Below are 20,396 nucleotides of genomic sequence, written 5' to 3' on the forward strand. Positions count from 1 at the left end.
AGGGCACGTGATGTCCATACGCCTTGCACTGGTGATGTAGATCTCCATCTTGAGTGAAGGCGTGTCTACCAGGTTTCTCCATTGTAAAGTTACTACTTTCCCCATTGTAACCAATAAGTACTTTTGAGGCTACGCAAATATCATGTCTGTCATCATCCTTTTGCCACTAATTTTAGTATCCATGGATGGTTCTTGCCTGCGATGCACAGCGGACTTTGAAAAGTCTCCTAAAGAAGGATAATTTTGCATTTAGAATTGTCGATTAAAATTCAATTGACAAGAAGAAAAAAGAATTGTATTTGAGCCAAATTGAGGATTATAACCCAGGAGGAATTCTTTCAGAAAATTCTGAAAGACTGTTCTGCCTGTAAGAAGTCGAAGGCGTGGTCATATACATTTTCGAGACAAAGGATCATACATCAAAATGACGTACTGACATTTTAAGTAAAGTTCACCAAGGATACATAGTCCAGGTAGCACGTATAAAGCCAGCAGCAGGTCACCGTGACCCCCTACGAAGTGGGGAAAGTACACTATTCTTCTAAGAAGTTACATTGCCAGCGTCAGAAGAAAGGAAAAAAATTGATCTTTATGGTCGAGCAGGCATTCCCACCTTTGAGGAGGTCCAGTTAATGTATAATGCGGATGCACACTGCCATCAAAGGGGGAGTGAGGAGGCCCTAATGGACAGAGAGAATTTTATGCTTCATTTTCTCGTCCTGCCTTAAAATATAAATTTTACTTCATCTGAACAAAAACATGTATTTTTTAGTTACACTGAATATGCAACAAATCTTTCATTAGCTGTCAGTGTCTAATAGCTGTATAGGCTGTCAAGTATTGGTATATTTTTAAAGTATATGTTGGTGCATTTCATTGCATTCTTTTGGTGAAATACCCTGTCAGAAATTCACTGAATGTCTATTAACATTGCTCTTTTCTTTAGGCTTTGTTGTCTTCTTTTTCCTGCTTTAGGAAAAAGCACGTAGCGCCCCCCTCTCTGGAGTGCATGGATTTGTTATTTCACTGCCCCGCGCCTCCGCTGAGACATAGCTGGTGAGGCAGGGATCTTGTCCTGTTCAACAGCGCCACTGCTGGTGAAAGAACTTAGATAGCTTTTTCAAATAGAAAAGTTGGACGAATGGGGCAACGAACACTTGTATTCCTGCCACTGGAGTCAACCATTGTTAACATTTTGCCGTATTTGCTTGTGTGCCCTGTGTGTGATTGTTTCTCTATTTATTGACACGACACTTCACCCCCACCAAACACTTTGCAGTTATTTCCTCAAAGTAGAGACATTCTTCTCCATCACTTGTTGGCAAACTATGATCATTGGGCCTAATCTGGCCCATCACCTGTTTTTGTAAATAAAGTTTTATTAGAACACAGCCACACACATTCATTTGCATGTTGCCTGTAGCTGCTTTTGCACTAAAGGAGCAGTTGTTTTGGCTCACAAAGCCAAAAATATGTACTACCTCACCTGTGCAGAAAAGCATTAACCTAAGGCCTGAACGCTATCCTTACAAAGTCCTGCTTATGAGTTTGGCCCTTAGCTGGCACCTGGGAATGTGGATTTGGGGAGGGTCCCCATCACCGTAACTGTGATAAGAGTGCCTCACTGGGCCTGAACCGTTTGTACAAACAACACAGCATGTGCTGAACATCTGTTCGCTCTCTGGGAGTCCGGAGTTTCCGTGTGTGTCTGTGACTAGCTCATAATAAAAACTGGGCGCTTTTTTTTTTTTAATTAACATTTTGGCTGTGCCGCTCAGCATTTGGGAGCTTAGACCACCTCCTACAGTGGGATCGCAGAGTCTTAACCACTGGACCACCAGGGAAGTCCCAAAAAACCCTGGGCTGTGGTCTCTAACAAGCTCCTTCTAACATTTAATGTGTTGTCACAGCTCTTTGCTGGGAAGTTAGCTCGCTCCACAAGCCTTTTCCCTGTGCCTTGAATCCTTTTGCCATAATAAATCATAGCCATGGGTCTTCCTAGCGAATCAATGAATCTGGGCGTCTTGGGTCCCCCTGACACATGGCCCTTTACAGAAAACGTCTGCTGAGGCCCATTCTACATAAACACCATTGTTATACCTAAGAAAACAAACAATAATTCTGCAATATAACCTAACCTCTAGTTTCTATGCAAGCTTTCCAGCTGTCCCCCAAATGATTTTTTAGCTTATTTTAAAAAATCAGAGTCCAGTCAAGATTTGTATATTGCATCCCCTCCTTTACACATGCTTCACCCATGCCTTCGTTCATGACACTAACTGTGAAGCGATGCGGACTGTCTCAGATCGGGCTCGCGATTCCCTCCTCGTGCCCCGTGCGCGGCCTTCCTGTGTCCAGAGGCCGGGCGCGGACCTACAGGCTGGACGAGGCCAGTGCAGCCTGCCCCATGGGTGATGCTGCCGCAGGGTGGGGCACCGGCCGGCAGCGGCAGGCCACTGAGGGCGAGGGCGATACTCGCGCCCCCCCCGCCCCCCCCCCGCCCCGACCACCTTCTCCCGGCCGTCGTGGCATTTTGTGATGACCTTGGCTGACCCAACATTCACTGGATTCACTGGGGGCTTTCCTCTGCCTGTGCTCGCTGGCGTTCTTTGCTAACGAAGTGCCTTCCCTCAGCAGCCGGGGGGGAACTACAGCATCCCCCCACTCCCCAAAAGGCGGGCAAACGCTTAATGACCTCCTTTTAATTGCCTGTGTCCAGAGTGACTGTCCGCCAAGACAGAGCCAGATGGACTTGTCATTCCGGGCCCTGCCACTAGAGGGCGGTGGCGTGCGGCCCGGGCGAGGCCGGCGCGGGCACGTGACGTCACGCCGAGTCCGAGAGAGGCCGGCGCGGGCGTGTGATGTCACGCTGCGCCTGGGAGAAGCCGGCGCGATCGTGTGACGTCACGTCGTGCGGCCAGGCGAAGCGGTGCGGTAGGTGATACCCTGGGGTCTCGGCGCGGTCGCCATGGGTCCGCGGGTGCAGCTCCCGCCAGAAATCCAGCTGGCGCAGCGCCTGGCAGGGAACGAGCAGGTGACCCGAGACCGGGCGGTGAGGAAACTCCGGAAATACATTGTCGCCAGGACTCAGCGGGCCGAAGGTGGGCGCGGGGTTGGCGGCATGTGGGCAGGGGCGCCTCGGCGGCCGGGCCGAGTGGGGGGCGCGGGGCGGCCACCCGGGCTAGGGGACCTTCCAACCTCGTGGAGCCTCCACGTGGTCGGGCCGAGTGGATGGGGCCTGCGGCGAAGCTTCCACCCGTCCCCCGCTTCCCGCTCGCGCTCCCGCCTGAGCGCTTGGCCCTGCGCCCTTTCCCCACCTTGGCTACCCTGAAGGTGCGCGGCGCTCACCTCCTGCTGCGGTGGCCACGTGTCCCTATGCGGAGGCTCCCCCTCCCCATGGCCTTATTTCCTCTTCCCAGTTAAGACCTGCCTTTCTCTGGGAACCGGCCCCCGCATCAGCCCATATATCCCGCTATCCCTGCTACCCACTGTTTGGGCACCCTGCGTTTTTTCCTCAGAGCGGCATTTATCACTGCTGGTAGTCTTTTTCTTGTATAATTATTGGGTTGTCGTCTGAGTTTCACGTAATGTACAGTCCTCAGAGAACACGCTTCCTAATTGATTCTCAAAATGTGGGTCTCAAAACGTGGCCCCATCAGCAGCTTCGGCATCACCTGGACATTTGTTAGAAATGCAAATTCTTGGGTCCCATCCCCGTACTGCTGAATCAGAAACTCTGACAAGTGGGCCAGAAATCCGTTTTAAGAAGCCCTCTGGGTGATGTGATCCTGTTGCTAAGTCTGAGAACCACTGCTCTGGAACAGGGTGCCAGACACGTAGTTAGGACCTCAGTACATACTTGTTGGGCGATTTTATATGTTCAGTATCTGCCTTCATAGCGACCCTGAATGTGGTAACTTGTAATTTTAAAATTTGAAAAGTGCACAAAGCCCAGGTGTAACGCCGGGTGAATTGTTGCCAACAGACTCACCTGAGTAGGCACCATCCAGACCAGGAAATGGTGATTCACTCAATTTTGAATCTACAGAAATGGAGTACAGCGCCTGTTACTTGTAGATTCTCGGTAAACGTTTATTGAATGAATGAAATGACAGTTATCTGGGGGAGTCCTTCCAGCCACAGGCCCAGCAGGTTCTGAGTTGGGAGGATGGCTGGAGAGGGAGGTCCAGGTACCTTTACAGTAAGATGACTTTGGTCTAATTCAGGCGTTCACATTTCTCTGGCTGTGTTCTGGCACTAAAAAGTTGGGTTCATCTGTTGTGAGTGTTGCTGTTTTTGGTGCAGGTGGTTTCACTCATGACGAGCTGCTGAAGGTGTGGAAAGGACTGTTCTATTGTATGTGGATGCAGGACAAGCCGCTCCTCCAGGTGAGTGCCTGGGAGGGTACAGAAGGAGCTAGGGCAGCAGTAACAGTGGGAGGACAGGCGAGCACGTTGTCGACCCTCATTTTACTACTGCAGACATGCTGGGCACAGTTTTACAGCTTCCATACTTTTTTTGCTTTTAATGGCCGGAGGGTCCAGGGCCTTGGGTTAAAGTGAGTCTTGCACTGGCTGAGTCGAGCACCGCAGCAACACTGTTGATTGCCAGTGTACGTCGTGGCTGAGCACCGGGTTGTCTGTTCTGTGTTTGTCAGAGATGGCAATTAAGTGCTGAAATGCTGGGAACCAGGGGACAGAATTCAAGTCTTCTGAGACAAGTATTTTTTCTGCTAGCCTTTTTTAGAAAAACAGACTTTATTCTTTAGAGCAGTTTTGGGCTCACAGCAAAACGAGAGGAGGAGGTTCTGAGTTTTCTCACGTGCCCCCTGACCCCCCCCCCCCCAAGCACAGCCTCCCCCGTCATCACCCGTACCAGCGTGGGACCTTTGTCCCAGTCCATGGACCTCCGTGACACGTGGTCATCACCCAGAGTCCACAGCTTACCTTAAGGTTCACTCTTGGTGATGTACAGTCCGTGGGTTTGGATAAATGTACAATGACGTGCATTGTCATTATGGTATTTTACAGAGTAGTTTCACTGCCCTAAGGTACTAGCCTTTTTAGAAGTGTTTCCCAGTGGGAATTGTTTACTGTTCAAAATCACCTGGGTGGTGAGGGTACTTATTTAAAATGCAGATTCCTGCGCTGTATTCCACGCCTGCTCAACTAGAAGCTCTCGGGGGAGGCTCTGGAGTCGTCTGTTTGGCCAGCGCGCCAGGTGATGGCTGGCACAGTGACACAGGCGGGCAGCCGGTAGCTCACAGGGGTCCCGCCAGCCCCCTTTCTGCTGGTCAGGTGGCTGTGTGCTCCCAGGCTCCTGCTCTCCCGCCCCTTCCTTCTCAGCCTCCACTGCGCGGGGTTCAGCGTCGGTCACGCGGGCAGTCCCTGCCCTTGCTTGTTGTGAGGTCCTGTGGGCCCTGGCCTTCAGGGCAGGCCTCTCGCAGCCAGTGTGAGACTTGCAAGCCCCAAGCTCACTGGGCTGCGAGGCCCCGTGGAGCCGGATCCCGCGACGAGTGAGGACAGTTGAATGTTTGTCTTACCGCCGTTGCTCGTCACTGTGGGATCATGTTCGTTCAGGACTGAGGGCATGCGTTCTGTTTCCTGCGCAGGAGGAGCTTGGCAGGACCATTTCCCAGCTCATCCACGCTTTCCAGACCACAGAGGCACGTGAGTATCCCCGCCAGCCCCTGGACACGAGGCCTGCGTTCTGAGAGCGGGAGTGAGGGCCCCGTCCCAGCTGGCGTCTGCTGTGCTGCTCTGTTCGTCCTGCACGTGTTCGCTCACTTGCCCGGAGTAGACTCGGTTCAGGGGTCTAGAGGGCTAACCCTTATATTTCACAATTACGGGAGAAGCGGTGTAGTGTCAGCAGCTGTGTGACTGAACCCCGCCTGATGGCGGTGAGGGCCCTGCAGAGCATCTTTCTGACTCGTGCGTTCTTGTTCTGACCAACTTCAGCCGTTCTCAACCCTGCGGCCTGCCCGTTGTGTCTTTAGAAATCCCGATGTCTAGACCCTGGTCCCATCAGGTCAAGCTCTGGGGGTGGGGCCTGGGCGCTAGCATCTGCGACACCCCCTGCCCTGCTCCGAGGGCAGCTAGGGCTGGGCAGCATCGCTGGCGTGGACCCCGGGACCGATGCTGGTGGTGCCCCGGCTGTGTGGGTGGGTTTAGTGCAGTTATGCTTAAGCTGGCAAAGTAGTCACAAGTAGGGAGTGTGCAGTTACAGTAACTACTTTCTCCATTCGGGAGAGTCTCTTAACTGCATTTGAGTAGTCACTGGAGGAGATCCATTCTCTATAATTTTTACCTTCTAAGAACCTTCAGAAGCCTTTCTGTGCTCAGTAGAAGGCCAGGTACAGAGTGTTCACTTGGTGACACTTGAATGAGGTAGTGAACGCAGGCCTGTCCTGTGGGAGATAAGAGGTGCCCTTTGGGGACTTCCCTGGTGGTCCAGCGGGTAAGGCTCCGCGCTCCCAAGGCAGGGGGCTCGGGTTCCATCCCTGGTCAGATCCCACGTGCTGCAACTAAGAAGTCCGCGTGCCGCAATGAAGAACCCGAGTGCCGCAACTAAGAGCTGGTGCAAGCAAAATAATAAATACATAAATAAATATTAAAAGAAAAGGTGGGGGGCCCTTTGTGTCCCGAGGTCAGGGCGTCAGCGGGGTCGGGGCCTCCCAAGGGCTCTCTCCTGGGCGTATAGACGGCCGTCTCCTACTCTGTCCTCACGTGGTCGTCCTTCTGTGTGTCTGTGTCCTGATCTCCTCTTAACGACACCAGTCAGATGGGATTAGGACCACCCCACTGACCTTTTATCTTAACCACCTCTTTAAAGACTGTGTCTCCGAATAAAGTCATATTCCGAGGGATTGGGGGTTAGGGATTCAAGGTATGGGCTGGGGACCTGGCTGAGCCCGTAGCACTCCGGTTCTGACATACTGTTATTGGCAGGGTTTTGTGTTTGATCAGGTCAGTGGATTCAGTGGGGCGAGTGCTGGGGCAGGGCATGGGTGCCTGGCAGGGTCCTCAGCCCCAGCCGAGGTGGGGCAGTGGCAGTGGCTGAGTGGGGAGAAGCGGCCTGAGCGCTGATCAGATCATCCTCTGCCTGATCTTCAGAGGATGTGGCTTCAGTTTGTGGTTGTAGCTGGGATTTGCTTTTCTTTCCAAGGTTCCTAAAAGCCCCGTTTTTAAGCCAAATCCATAGCACTGCTCTCAGCTCAGCACACTCAGGGGCTCAGCACCCCCGAGGCCGGTGCCATGCGAGGTCCTGACAGGGCTTCTTCATGGTCTCTCCCCTCCCCTCCCCTCCCCTCCTGAGGCAGCTGCCGCTTTCCCCTGCCCCCCCCCACCCCCCGACTCTCTTCTGGCCTTTTCTTCCCACCAGAGCACCTGTTCCTTCAGACATTCTGGCAAACCATGAACCGCGAGTGGATGGGCATCGATAGGCTGCGCCTGGACAAGTTCTACGTGGTGAGGAAGCTGCCCGCTCCCCGCGGGGGTCCCTGCGGTGCCGGGGCGCGGCGTCCAGCATCCCGGCCCCTGAGCCCCCCACCGCCCCAGCAGTGCCAAGGACCAAGGCTGCTGGGTGGTCTGTTCCCTGTGAGCCTAGTTGGGCCGTGAGGGGAGCCTCGGCCTCACGTGGGGTGCGCATGCCAGGTTTCTGCACAAACTGTCGGTTCAGGGGAGGAGGGTCACAGTTGCCCCTGGGGGAGACTCGGTGGCGAAGCCCTTGCTTCTTTGCTGCCGTGAAAGCAAAGCTTAGAGCTCGGGCCCTGGACAGAGACCCCTGGGCAGGGACAGTTTACATAATAGCGTGCAGAATCTTCCTTGTCTTTCTCCTTTCCTGCGCTGCATTCTGGTGAATTTAGGTTATTGATCTGCGCTCAGAAATGCAGGAAAAACTGGACTGTGTGTTACTGCTGCCCCATTGAGCTGCAGCTTTGTTACTGCGCTGGTGTCCCCTGGGACTGGGGACAGTCCCCAGATGAGTGCTGCTGTCCGAGAGCAGGTGGCCCGATGCGGACACTGGACGGGGCAGTGGCCAGGCCTCGCTGAGCACAGGTCCCTGTGATCTGCCCCTCAGGCCGGTCACCCGCTCCGTCTCGGTCCAGGGTTACGCGGTCACCACGTGTGTGATGTCAGGTGTTAAAGTGAGGACAGCTGGTGGGCGAGCGCGGGGCTCAGGAGAGAAGCAGGATGGGCACTGATGCGTGTGGGCGGGCGGGGGGTCGGGCGCCGGGCTTTGCACGGTTACAGAACGCCCGCTCATAAGACACGGGGCTGTGTCCCAGGATGTGGTGCTGGGCCTTAGGTCGGGGGTTCTGCTGCTGTCCGCGGCCTGTTTCCCACGACCCCCCTGTGGCCACGTCTGGCAGCGCAGCCCTGCTCTAGAGGCTGGTCCTCCTGGCGGCACCGCAGGTGTCCTCTGTCACCTTTCACCACTACGGGTCCCCCCTGCAGGCTTGTTGGGTTCATGCCTGGAACCCAACATGGGTAGGGAAACTGGGCAGTCAGCCGCTGTGCTGGGGATTGTGGGCAGAGAAGGAAACTGGTTTCTCCCTTGGTTGGGGAGGAGCTCAGGGAGCGCTCAGAGGAAACGGGAGCTCAGAGGAAACAGTCTCCGGCGCAGACCTGATGTTTCCGAGGCTCCGCTCTCCTGGGGGAGCTCCACGTCATCCCGTTTTCACTCTGGAAACAAGCCCGTCCCTCATAGCCGTCGATTGTGGTGTGTGGTCACTCCCCGTGTCCCTGCTGTGAGCCCAACGTCCTGCTGCTCTTGGGAGGCTGGGCGCCTCCCGCAGGCCCAGGTCCCCAGCAGCTCTCCAGGGCCTGCCGTGTGCAGTGCGATGCCCAGACGACCCGGGGCAGAGGGGAGGTCTGGGTGGTGCCACTAACGGGGTCCCCTCCTGTGCCACAGCTCATGCGGTTGGTCCTGCACGAGTCACTGAAGGCCCTGAAGACGCGCGGATGGGACGAGAGGTCAGTGTCCCAGAGCGGCCTGCGGCATCCTGTGCCACTCGGGCCGGTCTGGGTCTCTCCTCTACTCGTTTGCCAGCTTTATGTTGAAGGGTGACTTAGTGCTGGAAACAAAGGCATTTTTTAAATTAAGTTTGTGCACGTGTTCGTGGGAATGTTTGTTTCAGCCTTGACGGTGGGCTCTTATGGATCAGAACTAAGTCCTCACCAAAGGAGGCGCAGCTGAGCGGGTGTTCTTGTAAACCGCGGCGCCTTCAGCTCTGTCGTCAGCGGTCATTGCTCTCAGCTCTGCAAATACTTGAGCTGTCCAGACTTCACATTTTTGACAGTGGTGCTTGTGTGTGTCCCTCCAAACTGGAAGGGCCTGTGTTTTCTGGCTGACCTCAGGCCTCCCCTGGCACCTGGCAGCCGGGTGGGATCCTCAGGTGGGGCTGGGCTGGGCTCTGCTGCGTCTTAGCTCCTCCCACAGCCCCTCCTGGCGACCAGGCAGGGGCGGGGCTCCTGCAGCCTGGACCTGCCCCTTCACCTGAAGCTCTGCATCCAGGTTACAGCAGCAGGTTTCCAAACCTCCCGGGGGCAGTCTGAGATCACAACAGAAAGTGGGTTTCTGAGCATTCACGTTTTAAAGTTTTTGGAATTAATTAAAATTTAAAAAAAAACCTTTTTTCTACTTATGAGAGTGATGGATGTTCAATATAAAGAACTCAGGAAACTTTTTATAAACATTGAAAAGCAATTTTAACTCCAGCAGACAATTACTTTTTTTTTTTTTTAATATATACATGTATTTTTTATGGCTGCGCTGCGCGGCTTGTGGGATCTCAGTTCCTCGACCAGGGATTGAACCTGGGCCACGGCAGTGAAAGTGCGGAATCCTAACCGCTAGGCTACCAGGGGACTCCCCGACAGTTATTGATACTTTTAAAGTGTTGCCTGATTGCATGGTCCAAAAGTGGTGTAGCAGACTGCTTATTCATTTTACTGAGAATGTGTCAGAAACATCTCACATCAGTGTCCTGATGCTGCATGATTTGGGGAGGGCGGGCACTGGGGGAGAGGGCTTAGAAACAGTATATTTTGAATTGGTTTGTGATTAAAAAGTGATGGTAAAAGAGTTTATTTTTAAGCCCAAGGATAATAAATCTAGGACCCAGATGTCAGAATAGCTGCCAGACTAGAGAATGCAGCTTACGGCCATGTTATTCTAGGACTTTCTCATTTTCTGAATAGCGGAGTTAACAAACTCTTAGTCCCTGGCCTCACAGCCCCCCGGCCCCCATAGAAGGTCAGCAGGATTTGGACTGCAGTTACTGGAGTTGCTGTTATAGGTTGAGAATGGCTGTGGCGACTGCATTTTGGGCAAGGGCGCCTCTTCTAGTGGTTTTCATCCTTCAAGTTCTGTGGAGACCTGAGGCTGGCGTCTCACTCATTTCCGCGTTTAGGGTCATGTTATCCCGGGGTGGCTGGTGACTGAAGCCGGGCTCAGTGTTAAAGGGACGATTTTATTTCTGTTAATTTTGGGGGTGTGGTTGTTACCGTGAAAGTAGTTCCATCCTTACTGTCACTAGCAATTCAGTGCAGAGATCCTTTTGAAGAAACCGGTAACCTCCCATTGCCCTGGGGTAACCAGCCCTGCTCGTTGTATCTGCTCTTGTAGCCCTTTTCCGTTCTTACGAGTAGCAGGCTGTAAGTGTAACATTTTTGCCCGTGTGAATGTGAGTGTTGTCAGCAGCCTGGCAGAGGAGGTCCCTGGCCCCTGGCCTGCCTCCCTTCCGCTGAGTCATGGAAGGCACCCCAGCGTCAGCACTGCCCAGGGAGCTTTCTGAAGGGTACATGCTTTACAGTTCAGGTGGAGGTATCCGTATATTAACAAGCACCCAGGAGTTTCAGGTGCATCTGGGCCACTAAAGACCGGTCTCTGGAGCTCTCCGATCTGGGATCCCCAGGCCTCTGAGACCGCTGAGACCCACGTGCCTGGGTGAGGTCTGATATGTGATGTGTGACCATCCACAGGCCCGGTCCAGCAGGACCCGGGAGGCAAACTCGTCCCCTTCTCTGGCATCTGTCTCCCTTTGCGTTTGCTCTGTCCTGGTGAGCCTTCCCGCGCAGTTCCCAGCGGGGACAGGAGGGACACCAGACACGGTGGGCTCTTGCTTTATAGCCAAGGTTCAGTCCTGCCCTGTGTCGTGGTCCTGGCTGTTGCCCATGGATCCATGATCGCAGGAGTCCTTTGTGCCGCCACAGACCCAGGTCATTGGGTCTTCCTGTGTTGGTGGACGGGGCGCCTGCCTGTGACTGTGTCCCGTCAGAGCCCCCCGCTCAGGCAGAGTGAACCCATCGCCTTGTTGCCCCTCGTGCTGCTGCTGGACTTGCCTCTTCTTTCCCCAGACAGACCGAGCAGCTGCTGGAGCTTCTGATGACAGAGATCCTGCACCCCGACAGCCAGGCCCCCAACGGAGTGAAGAGCCACTTCATCGAGATCTTCCTGGAGGAGCTGACCAAAGTGGGCGCCCGCGAGGTACGTGGTAGGCGGCAGGGCGAGTGCAGCGGCCGGGCCGCTCGGGTGCCTGCGGCCCAGGAACTGAGCCCCCGCTCTGTCCCCGCAGCTGACGGCGGACCAGAACCTCAGGTTCATTGGGCCCTTCTGCACGGTCGCCGCCCGGACTCAGGAGTGAGTGCGGTTCCCTCCTGCTCGCCTCTTCTGTTCCGCTGAGTCCCCGAGGGGACTGCCCTTAGGAAATGCTGTGTGCTCACGACGGGCCAGCAGGGGGCCGGCGGGGCTGAGGGGCTGGGGTCAGGAGAGACGGGCACGGGGAGGCGGCGTTTCTTCCCTGCAGGGTCCAGCCTGATGGGTGGCTCTGCTGCGGCTGCCCCTTAGCTCCCTGGTTTTGCACAACATCACTCGAGGCGTCTTCGAGGCGATTGTGGAACAGGCCCCGCTGGCCATCGAGGAGCTCATGAATGAACTGGAGGAGGAGGAGGAGGAGCGGGACGGGGACACGCCGTCCAGGGAGCCCCCTGAGGGTGAGCACCGCACTGACCGGGGTGACGGGCCTGTCCTGGCCTGAGCCCGCGGTGGCTCTGCGGGGCCCCTGCCTTCATCTCCTGTCCCGTCCCCTCGGTTCTGCCCTCCCCACCGAAGTCTCTTCTTGGCTCTGCAGCCAGGGTGACCTTGGAAACAAGCTCACATGTTGTTCACTCTCCTCACCCTTGCCCCGTGGCCGTCCGTGTCCTCATGGCTTCCTGGGCTCTGCTCCTGCCCCGGGGTGTCTGCCCTGTTCTCCCCTCCCTGGCAGGGTCTCTGCCCTCTGTCCCTCCAGGCCGTACCCTGACCACCTTGTTTAAAGTGCAGCCTCCCAGCCCCGACCCTGCCTCGCTCACTGGGCGTTTCCATGGTGATTCTCACTTTCTGGCGTAAGTCACTTGAAGTTACGTAAATCACTTGTTCATCTTTCTGGCCCGGCTTCCGCCACTGGATGTCAGCTCCGCCAGGACGGGGACTGTTGACCATGTTGTGTACCTGGTGTTCGGAGCAGCACCTGGCACGGAGGAGGCGCCCGCTCGATTGCGCTGGATGAGTGAGTGAGTGGGTTAATGAACGAGTAGAAGGTAGCACTTGTGAACGTCCCCCTGAAGCCTCTGGGGGCGGGGCCTGTGGGCTCCGCATCAGTGGTGTCCAGTCTCGCCTGTGCACCTCGATGCTAAAGTGGGTCTTCGTGGGACGCCAGCTGGTCTCGTGACTGTCCTCCGGGTGACCTGCGCACTGTGTCCTGTGGCCTTAGGGGTGTGTGTTGTCCACCAGCTTCAGGACTTTTCTGCTCTTGCCTTTTCTGGTAAAATACACATAACGTAAGGTTTACCACCTTGACCATGCGTAAGTGCGCTTGTGCAGCCGTCACCGCTGTCCATCCACAGAACTTTGCATCTTCCCAAAGTGAAGCTGTCCCCGTTAAACACTCCCCGTTCCTCCCTCTGCCCAGCTCAGCTCCTGGCACCCAGCGTTCTGCCTCCTGTCTCTGTGAATCTGACTGCTGACGACTCTGTGGTTCCTGTCAGTAGGACCAGACAGTATTTGTCTTTGTGTCTGTCTCATTTCACTCAGCATCACGTCTTCAGGGTTCATCCATGCCGTATCATGTGTCAGAACGTTCCTCCTGTTTGAGGCCTAATAATATTCCATTGTACGTATTTCACATTTTGTTCTCCATTCATTGGTAGATGGAGTCTTGGGTTGCTTCCATGTTTTAGCTTTCGTGGTTAACGCTGCTGTGAACATGGGTGTACAGACATCTGTTTTGAGACCCTGCTTTCAATTCTTTTTGGTCTATACCCAGAAGTGGAATTGCTGGATCATATGGTACTTCTGTGTTTAACTTTTTAGGAACTGCCATACTGTTTTCCATAGCGGCTGCATTGTTTTACGTTCCCACCAACAGTGCACAAGGGTTCCAGTTTCTCCACATCCTCACCAGTATTTGTTGTTGTCTTTTTTTGGTAGTGGCCATCCTCGTGGGTGCTAAGTAGTATCATTGTGGTTTTGATTTGCATTTCCCTGATGATTATTGGTGTCAAGCACCTTTTCATGTGTTTATTGGCCGTCCATACATCTTTGGAGAAATGTCTGTTCAAGTCCTTTGCGCATTTTTGAATCAGATTTCTTTGCTGTTGAGTTTTAGGAGTTCTTTCTATATTCTGGATAATAACCCCTCCCCAGATACCTGATTTGCCGGTATCTTCTCCCGCTCTGTGGGTGGCCTTTTTACTCTGTTGCTAGTCCCTTTTGATGCACAAAATTTAAAGGTCTTATCAAGTCTGGTTTGTCTAATTTTTCTTGTTACCTGTGCCTTCAGCGTCATATCCAAGAAATTGTGGCCAAATCCAATCTCCTGAAGTTTTTGCCCTACATTTTCCTCTGAGTTTTATTGTTTCTTTAGGTCTTTGATCCATTTTGAGTTAATTTTAGTATATGGTGGTAGGTAAGGGTCCAACTTCGTTCCTCTGCATGTGAATGTCCAGTGTTTCCCCCACCGTTTGTTGAGGGGACAGTCCTTTCCCCACTGACTGGTCCTGTGCCCTCGTGGAAGGTAGTTTGATGGTAGAAGCCAGGGCTGACTTCTGTGGCCTCTGACTCCCGTGCCCTTGCTGGAGCGCCCCTGGGCTTTCTCGTCGGTCAGCACCCCGGCCACACTGTCCGGCTGTCTTGGACGTCCTTCCTGGCCCTCCCTTCCCCTCCTCCTCTTCCTCAGTAGCCCGAGTCGCCGGCACAGGCTGACCCAGGGGCCCATGGCGGCCTAGGGCCTGCCTGCAGCCCTGCTGTCGTCATTCTGCGCCACACATGCCTGTCCCTCTTGGCCACCTGTTGACCGAACCTGTCTTCTGTAGGTAGTGATGTCAGGGCCCCAGATGTCTGGCCAGCAAAAGCTTCCTCACCGGAAGCTTCATCTCCCGTCGCCCCTCAATCTAGGCTGCGCCGTGGCTGGACCAGCCACCCTTCTTCCTCATCCTGGGACTTCAGGCCCTGCGATTTCTGCCTAAGATGCCCACTCATGATCCCCTCCTGGTTTCACTTTTAGGACTGGTCGGGCCCCACCTTCTCTGGGATGGCTCCCGTGTTTCCAGGCCAGTGTGGGCACTGCTGCCCTCGGGGCGAGGCCGTCAGTGCCCCTGCTATCCCGTGCTATGGGCTCCCCTGCCCAGGTGTGGGCCCTGGCAGGCAGGGCTTCTGGTTCCCAGGTGCTGGGGCCCCGTGACACCTGCGGCACCAGGCGTGTCTGAGTCCCTGGGGCCCTTTCGTTCTAGGCTCCGTCAGTGGGGCTGAGCCTGACCCGGGCAAGGAGCAGGCGGGAGACGACGAGGAGGAGGAGGAGGACAGCGCCGGCACCATCCTCCAGGTGGGTGGCCGGGCTCCACGTGGGCTGAGCCCTCGGCCTCTGGAAGGCGGAGCGGGGTGGCATCCGTCCAGCCGGGACTCGGAGGAGCGCAGGTGCCCCGGAGCCTCGTCTGCAGAAAGAAGCGCAGATTTGTTGAAAGTGGAGTTGGGGGCTGGGCGCCAGAAAGCTGGGCTCCGGCTTCACTGCTCGACAGCTGCCCCAGGTCTGCCTGTGGCTCCCCTCGAGGGCGCTGGGGCCGCCAGGGTGGCGTGTGCTGAGTGGGGGGTTTTTGGGTCCCCACTCGGGGTCAGAGCTCAGCCGACAGGATCTGTGACTTCAGGCGAGTTGGACACGTAGGGTCCTTCCTGATACATTTCAGAAGTTGATTACTTGATGAATTAATAAGAATTTAGGTAGCTTGGGTTAAATTTATCAGATTAATTTTACTTGTTTCTCCCAGAGGGTTTACAGTCGTGCAGAGGCTCGCCTTGCGGCCCCTCACGATCCACTGGGCGGCGCTGCCCCGGAGCGTCTGCTGCCGCGTGTGCTGGGGACAGCGCTTGCGGGGGACCTGGGGGCACAGCCTTGGCGTGTGGTCCTCGGGCTCGTTCTCTCTGTTGGTTCCCGTCCTGGGAGCACCTGGGGGGGGCTGACTTTGGCCTCCACGGTGTCTGTCTGTGAAACAGTTCGACTACGAGGCCGTTGCCAACAGACTGTTCGAGATGGCCAGTCGCCAGGACACCCCTCCGCAGAACCGGAAGCGCCTCTACAAAGTGATCCGGAAGTGAGTAGCCCGGGCCCTCCGCTGTGTCCGCGCCCCTCCGCTCTCTGGTGGCCTCAGCCAGGTGGGAGGGCAGCCGTCTTCAGAGCTCGGGTGTGAAGGGGCTTCCCGGGGGCGGCTCCCCCCTCTCCAGAGGCCGTGGCGGGTGACCGTCTCTTGTTCTTTCAGGTTGCAGGCCCTCTCGGAAGGTGAGCATTGGGCCGCCAGGCCCAGACGGCATCTCGTCCTCTTGGCAGTGGATCGGGTGGCGTGTTCTCCCACAGCGCGGATGGGTGCAGAGAGGCCGGAGGTGGTGTTTCTCCAGGGGAGGCAGGCTGCAGGCCTCTGCGGCCCTTGTCCTAGTGAAGCCCGGGGGACCTCAGGGCTGAGTGTGCGGGAGGGCTGACCTGGCGCCCAAGAACCCGCATTTCCAGCAAGTGCCCCGGCCTGCCGCCCTGCTGCTCGGTGCTGCAGCACCCAGCTCCACTTCTCAGTGTGTGGCTGGCGGAGCCGGCGTGGCTTGTTCTGAAAGACAGTTTCCTAGAAGGTTTAAGGTAGAAGATGTAAGCGTTTTTCCCCCCAACATTTCATTATGAAAAATTTTAGACACGTGGCGAAGTTGAAAAGGATTTTACAGTGAATACCTGCATGTCCGCCACCTTGGTTCCGCCATCAGTTTAGTGTCCTTGTTTTACCGTGTTTCTGCCTCCCCCCGCCCACCCCTCAGTCAGGTTGTACTCCCAAATACTTCACGCTGGGGTAGTGGTTTTTAGGTGAAATGTACGTTCAGTGGAACGCATGAATACTGGGTGCATCTGGTGGGCTTAGACTGACGCACACACGTGTGTGACTCAGACCCACCGGGACTCAGAAAGGTCACCAGCCCCTTCCCGACATAAGCGTGTGTAGGATGGAGCGAGACATCCCAGCGCCCCAGGAACCGGCTCTTCCGGGCGCCGTCTGTTGGTGCCCAATGAGCTGCCTGCAGCTGCGGCGGAGTCCAGCCGGGGCCTCCTTGCCCGGAGCTTGAGGCCATGGTGCTGGTGGCCGTGGATGCACAGACTGTAGCCTCCCAGCCCACAGCCTCCTGATGGCCCGCCTTGGTCTTTAGGCCTCTTCCCCGAGGACGACATCCCAGAAAAAGCCTACAGGAATCCGCGGGGTGGGAGACGGGTGAGGATGAAGAAGCGCTTGTTCGAATCCCAGCTGCAGAACAAGACAGGTAGGCCTGGCGGGTGGGCTGCTGGCCTGGGGCTTCGTTACCTGCGTTCTTTCCTCCCTGCTCGTGTCACCTGTGACTGAGGCCTGTCTCCAGGCGTGATTCCCCCTCCCCAGCCTGCTGCCCCCCAGCGCCCACTGCCCATGTGTCCTGGAGATGTGGCGCCCTGGCCCCGACGCCCCGCTGCACGGGGGCTGTTTCTGCTGTCTGGCCCGTGGGCCACTCTCTGTGTTCCCCACTCTGCTTCCCTGTGGCTCCGGTCTGGTGCCTCTTCCTGACCCTTTTCCATCTTTGATCTGACCTGGACTGTGCCTCCTCTTCCACCTCCCGTGGCGTCCTCCAGGGAGCCCCTGACCTCGCTGCGCTCTCCTTGATTTTAGAGGCTTCCCCCGCTCCCGTCTTCCCTCCCCTCCCCCTCTTTCCCCTCCCCCTTCCTCCCCCTCCCCCTTCCTGCCTCTCCCCCTTCTCTCCCCTCCCTCCCCCAGCTTGTCTACAGGCTTGTGGTTAGAACGTGACGACCTCGCTAAGGGCTGTCCGTGCGCTCCTGTCACACCCCAAGCCCTGTACCCACTGTAGACCCCTGGGGCTGCCCCCTGCAGTGCGATGGGCTGTGCCCACCGCACTGAGTGGGGCAGGAGCCAGAGGCACCCCTGGCTGGAAGGGGACACAGAAGAGGGAGAGGTGGTGGCTCCACCCCCCACCGAGACCCCTCCTGTGTCATCCGTGTGTGGTCAACTGGCCCCAAGTCCTGGGGATGCACCCTTTGAAGGGTCTCTCCATTCACCCCTGCTCTGGCCCGGGCCAGCCCTGTCCGGCTCGTTTCACGCCAGGGCCGCTTAGCAGGCGTGGACTGGCTCGCGTACTCACGCCAGGCTGGGCCCTGGACGCTGACTGTCGGCTGTCACGTTGACTGAGAGGCCCGGCCCTGCTTTCCCAGTGGCCCCTTCCGACCAGCGTACCCTCTGGCCCTGTGTGCACTGAGCCTGGGCCCGCCCACCTGCCCCAGAGGTCCTGCCTTTGCACAGTTCCCTTTCTTCTTGTTCTGTCCTCGTGCCGGTCGTCCTAAAGGCCCACCTCCTGGCCAGCCTCCCCGGCGTCGGGAGCCCGAGTAGGTTTCGCCTGCCTGGCGGCCGTGGAACTCACAGCCTCGCTGGTACAGGCCTCTGGGGCTGACGCGGGTCCACTCCCGAGGCTGTCGGTGCCTCTGCTGAGCGCTGTGTGTCCTCTGCCGCCCTGGGGCTGGCACCTCAGTCAGCACCACAGCAGTTGGAGCCGGCCTTCTCAACGCCTCTTTTACTAGGCCTTGCCATTTCAGGGAGAGCTGCAGAGGAGGCCTCGTGTCCAGACCTGAGCCCGGCATCCGGGAGGCGGCGCCGGAGCGCAGGGGCTGACCCCGCCGTGCCCCGGGAGCAGCCCGGGGGCCGTGGCAGGAGAGGGGCCCCCAGGAGGCGGCGGCGGCCTTGGGCGGGGGCCAGAGCGAAGGCGGCCGATGGCCAGGCGCCAAAGGCGAAAAGGAAGCGGACCCTGGAGGGCCAGAAGTGACGTCCGCCAGGCGCTCCGGGGAGGATGACGGGACAGGACAGTCAGGCTGGGTTCCCGAGACTCTGGACACTGACTGCTCCCCGACTACTGTGTCGGGAAGTGGCAGAGGTCAGGACTAAAGGGGGTTGGGCCCTCACTTAGCGCCTGCGTCCCAGAAAGTGCTGCGGCTGTGCTGACCTCGGTCAGGCCGGCGGACCCCCGGGACTGGAGCCTCCCTGCAGGCACCCTCCCTGGGCAGGGGACCGGCTGCCCGCCGGGCGTCTGTAAATAAAGTGCCACGCGGTGCCTACAAACCAGTCCTGCCCTGGTGCGTTTATGCGGGTTCTCTGGGGGTGTTTGTGTCTTGCACCCGAAGTCTGTTGATGCGGTCCTCAGACACACTCGGCAAGATGAGGCCGAGGGTTAACAGCGTCGTCTGGACATGCACTTTATCGGCTCGGGTTGGGAGCTGACAGTGAACCGGTGCTTTGTGCCAACCCCGTTGCCTGGGCAGGAGGGTCGGCTCCCTGTCCGCCCCTTGTCCGTGACTGAGGCAGAGCTGGATCTGAGGTCCCTGTGGGCGTCTGCATGCCTCCCCTCGGCTCCTTTGGATCCCGTTTCAGCCCTTGGCCCGAGTCCCGGTTAGATGGAAAATAGAAACGGGACATAGTGCCGTGTGGGCTGCGGTGGCTCCCAGGCAGGGCTGTGGCCGTGGCGAGGGCTGCCCGGGTGACGGGTGCGTGCCGCCTCAGTCAGCCAGGCCGGTCTCTGCTGGGCCGAGGTGTGTGCAGCCCGGCAACAGGCCCAGCCTGGGGGGGACCCGTAGAGGCCGGAGCCAAACCTCAGTTTCCAAAGCCCAGCCGTGTGTGAGCACGGCCCCCCTGGAGTAGATGCCCGGGGACCCCGTTTTGGTCCAGCTGTGAGGTGGGTGGGGCTGGTGGGGTGCAGGAGCGGGGAGGGTAGTGACAAGTCCCAGAGTCTACGTCCCTTAAAGTTTCAGTGCCTTTCCCCGTTGGCAAAAATAATCAGTAAACAATCTGCGATAGGGATAGAAAAGAGTTTTATCTGAGCCGGACTGAGGACTCTGACCCGGAAGGCAGCCTGTCGTAACTCTGAGGACCGCTCCGGAGAAGCAGGCTTTCAGCACAGTTTTCTGTCCTGTCAGAACAGAACGTGAAGTCAGGGGTACATTCCTTCAGGGTTTCAAAAACCAGACCAGCAGGTACACAGCGAGTCAGCGTGGCCTTGGCACCTGGGAGGGAGGCTTATCGTCAGAGGACCAGCGTTGGCCTCCCAGGAAGGGAGGCATTTCATCTTTATGTTTAACATGGACATTCTTCCGGTCAGTGCGCCCTCTGCTTTAATAATTGCAGCAGGTGGACAGTGTGTGTTTGATGGGCCACAAACAGGCTGTTCTAGTCAGCACCAAATGCAAGTTAGCTCATGCATAAGCCAGAACGCCTTCCCCAGGCCTCAGTGTGTGAACATTCCTTTCACCACCCCAAAGCGGCTTCAGGAGACGCCCACCACAGACTGCCGGCGGGCAGGGCTGGCTAAGGGGCGAGGTGACCTGGCTGACACCCTCGAGCCGTCACTTCCTCCCCAACAGGGACCCTGGGAGGGAGGGCGCCGCTGCTGTTAGCACTGTTTTGTGGGTGCGGGCAGGTATTTGTTTTGTTTTTATTGAAATTCCTTTGATCGAGAAGTATGGAAGCAGCCGTACTATAGAAGTTTCTGGGGGGAAAGAAGCGAAAGAAGCAGCAGTCACTCCTGATGGCAGTTCTTAGGCCAGTGCCGTCCTCCTGTCACCGTTTTCAGGCCACGTTGTGTGAACACCTCCCGCGTCTTCAGGATCCTTCAGCTGTAACCGCGTTACGTAGCCGCGGGCGCTGGTGGGCTGTGGGTTGCAGTTGCTCTGACAGCGTTTCTGGCAGCGTTTCTCCGGTGTGAGGAAACGTTCCCATTGGGCAAAATGAGGAAATGAAATACGACCGCCAGCCATTGTGCCCCAGGAAAGCTTGTGTTCCAAAGGGGGCATCGTTATTTTAAGCGCC

General features: G+C 56.8%; 1 protein-coding gene across 1 annotated transcript; it reads left to right on the forward strand.

Annotated features, from left to right (window-relative positions):
• Positions 1–2,890: 2,890 nt before the first annotated feature.
• RRP1 (ribosomal RNA processing 1) lies at positions 2,891–18,659 on the forward strand. The gene is made up of 13 exons (XM_036851582.1): positions 2,891–3,101; positions 4,306–4,388; positions 5,612–5,669; positions 7,381–7,466; positions 8,914–8,975; positions 11,361–11,490; positions 11,579–11,643; positions 11,851–11,996; positions 14,772–14,863; positions 15,529–15,626; positions 15,792–15,811; positions 16,714–16,824; positions 18,137–18,659. The coding sequence occupies exons 1-13, from the start codon at positions 2,969–2,971 to the stop codon at positions 18,361–18,363; spliced, it is 1,311 nt and encodes a 436-aa protein (XP_036707477.1). The 5' UTR covers positions 2,891–2,968; the 3' UTR covers positions 18,364–18,659.
• Positions 18,660–20,396: the final 1,737 nt, after the last annotated feature.

The sequence above is a fragment of the Balaenoptera musculus genome, chromosome 4 (assembly GCF_009873245.2).
Source record: "Balaenoptera musculus isolate JJ_BM4_2016_0621 chromosome 4, mBalMus1.pri.v3, whole genome shotgun sequence".
In the NCBI taxonomy this organism is placed as follows: Eukaryota; Metazoa; Chordata; class Mammalia; order Artiodactyla; family Balaenopteridae; genus Balaenoptera; species Balaenoptera musculus.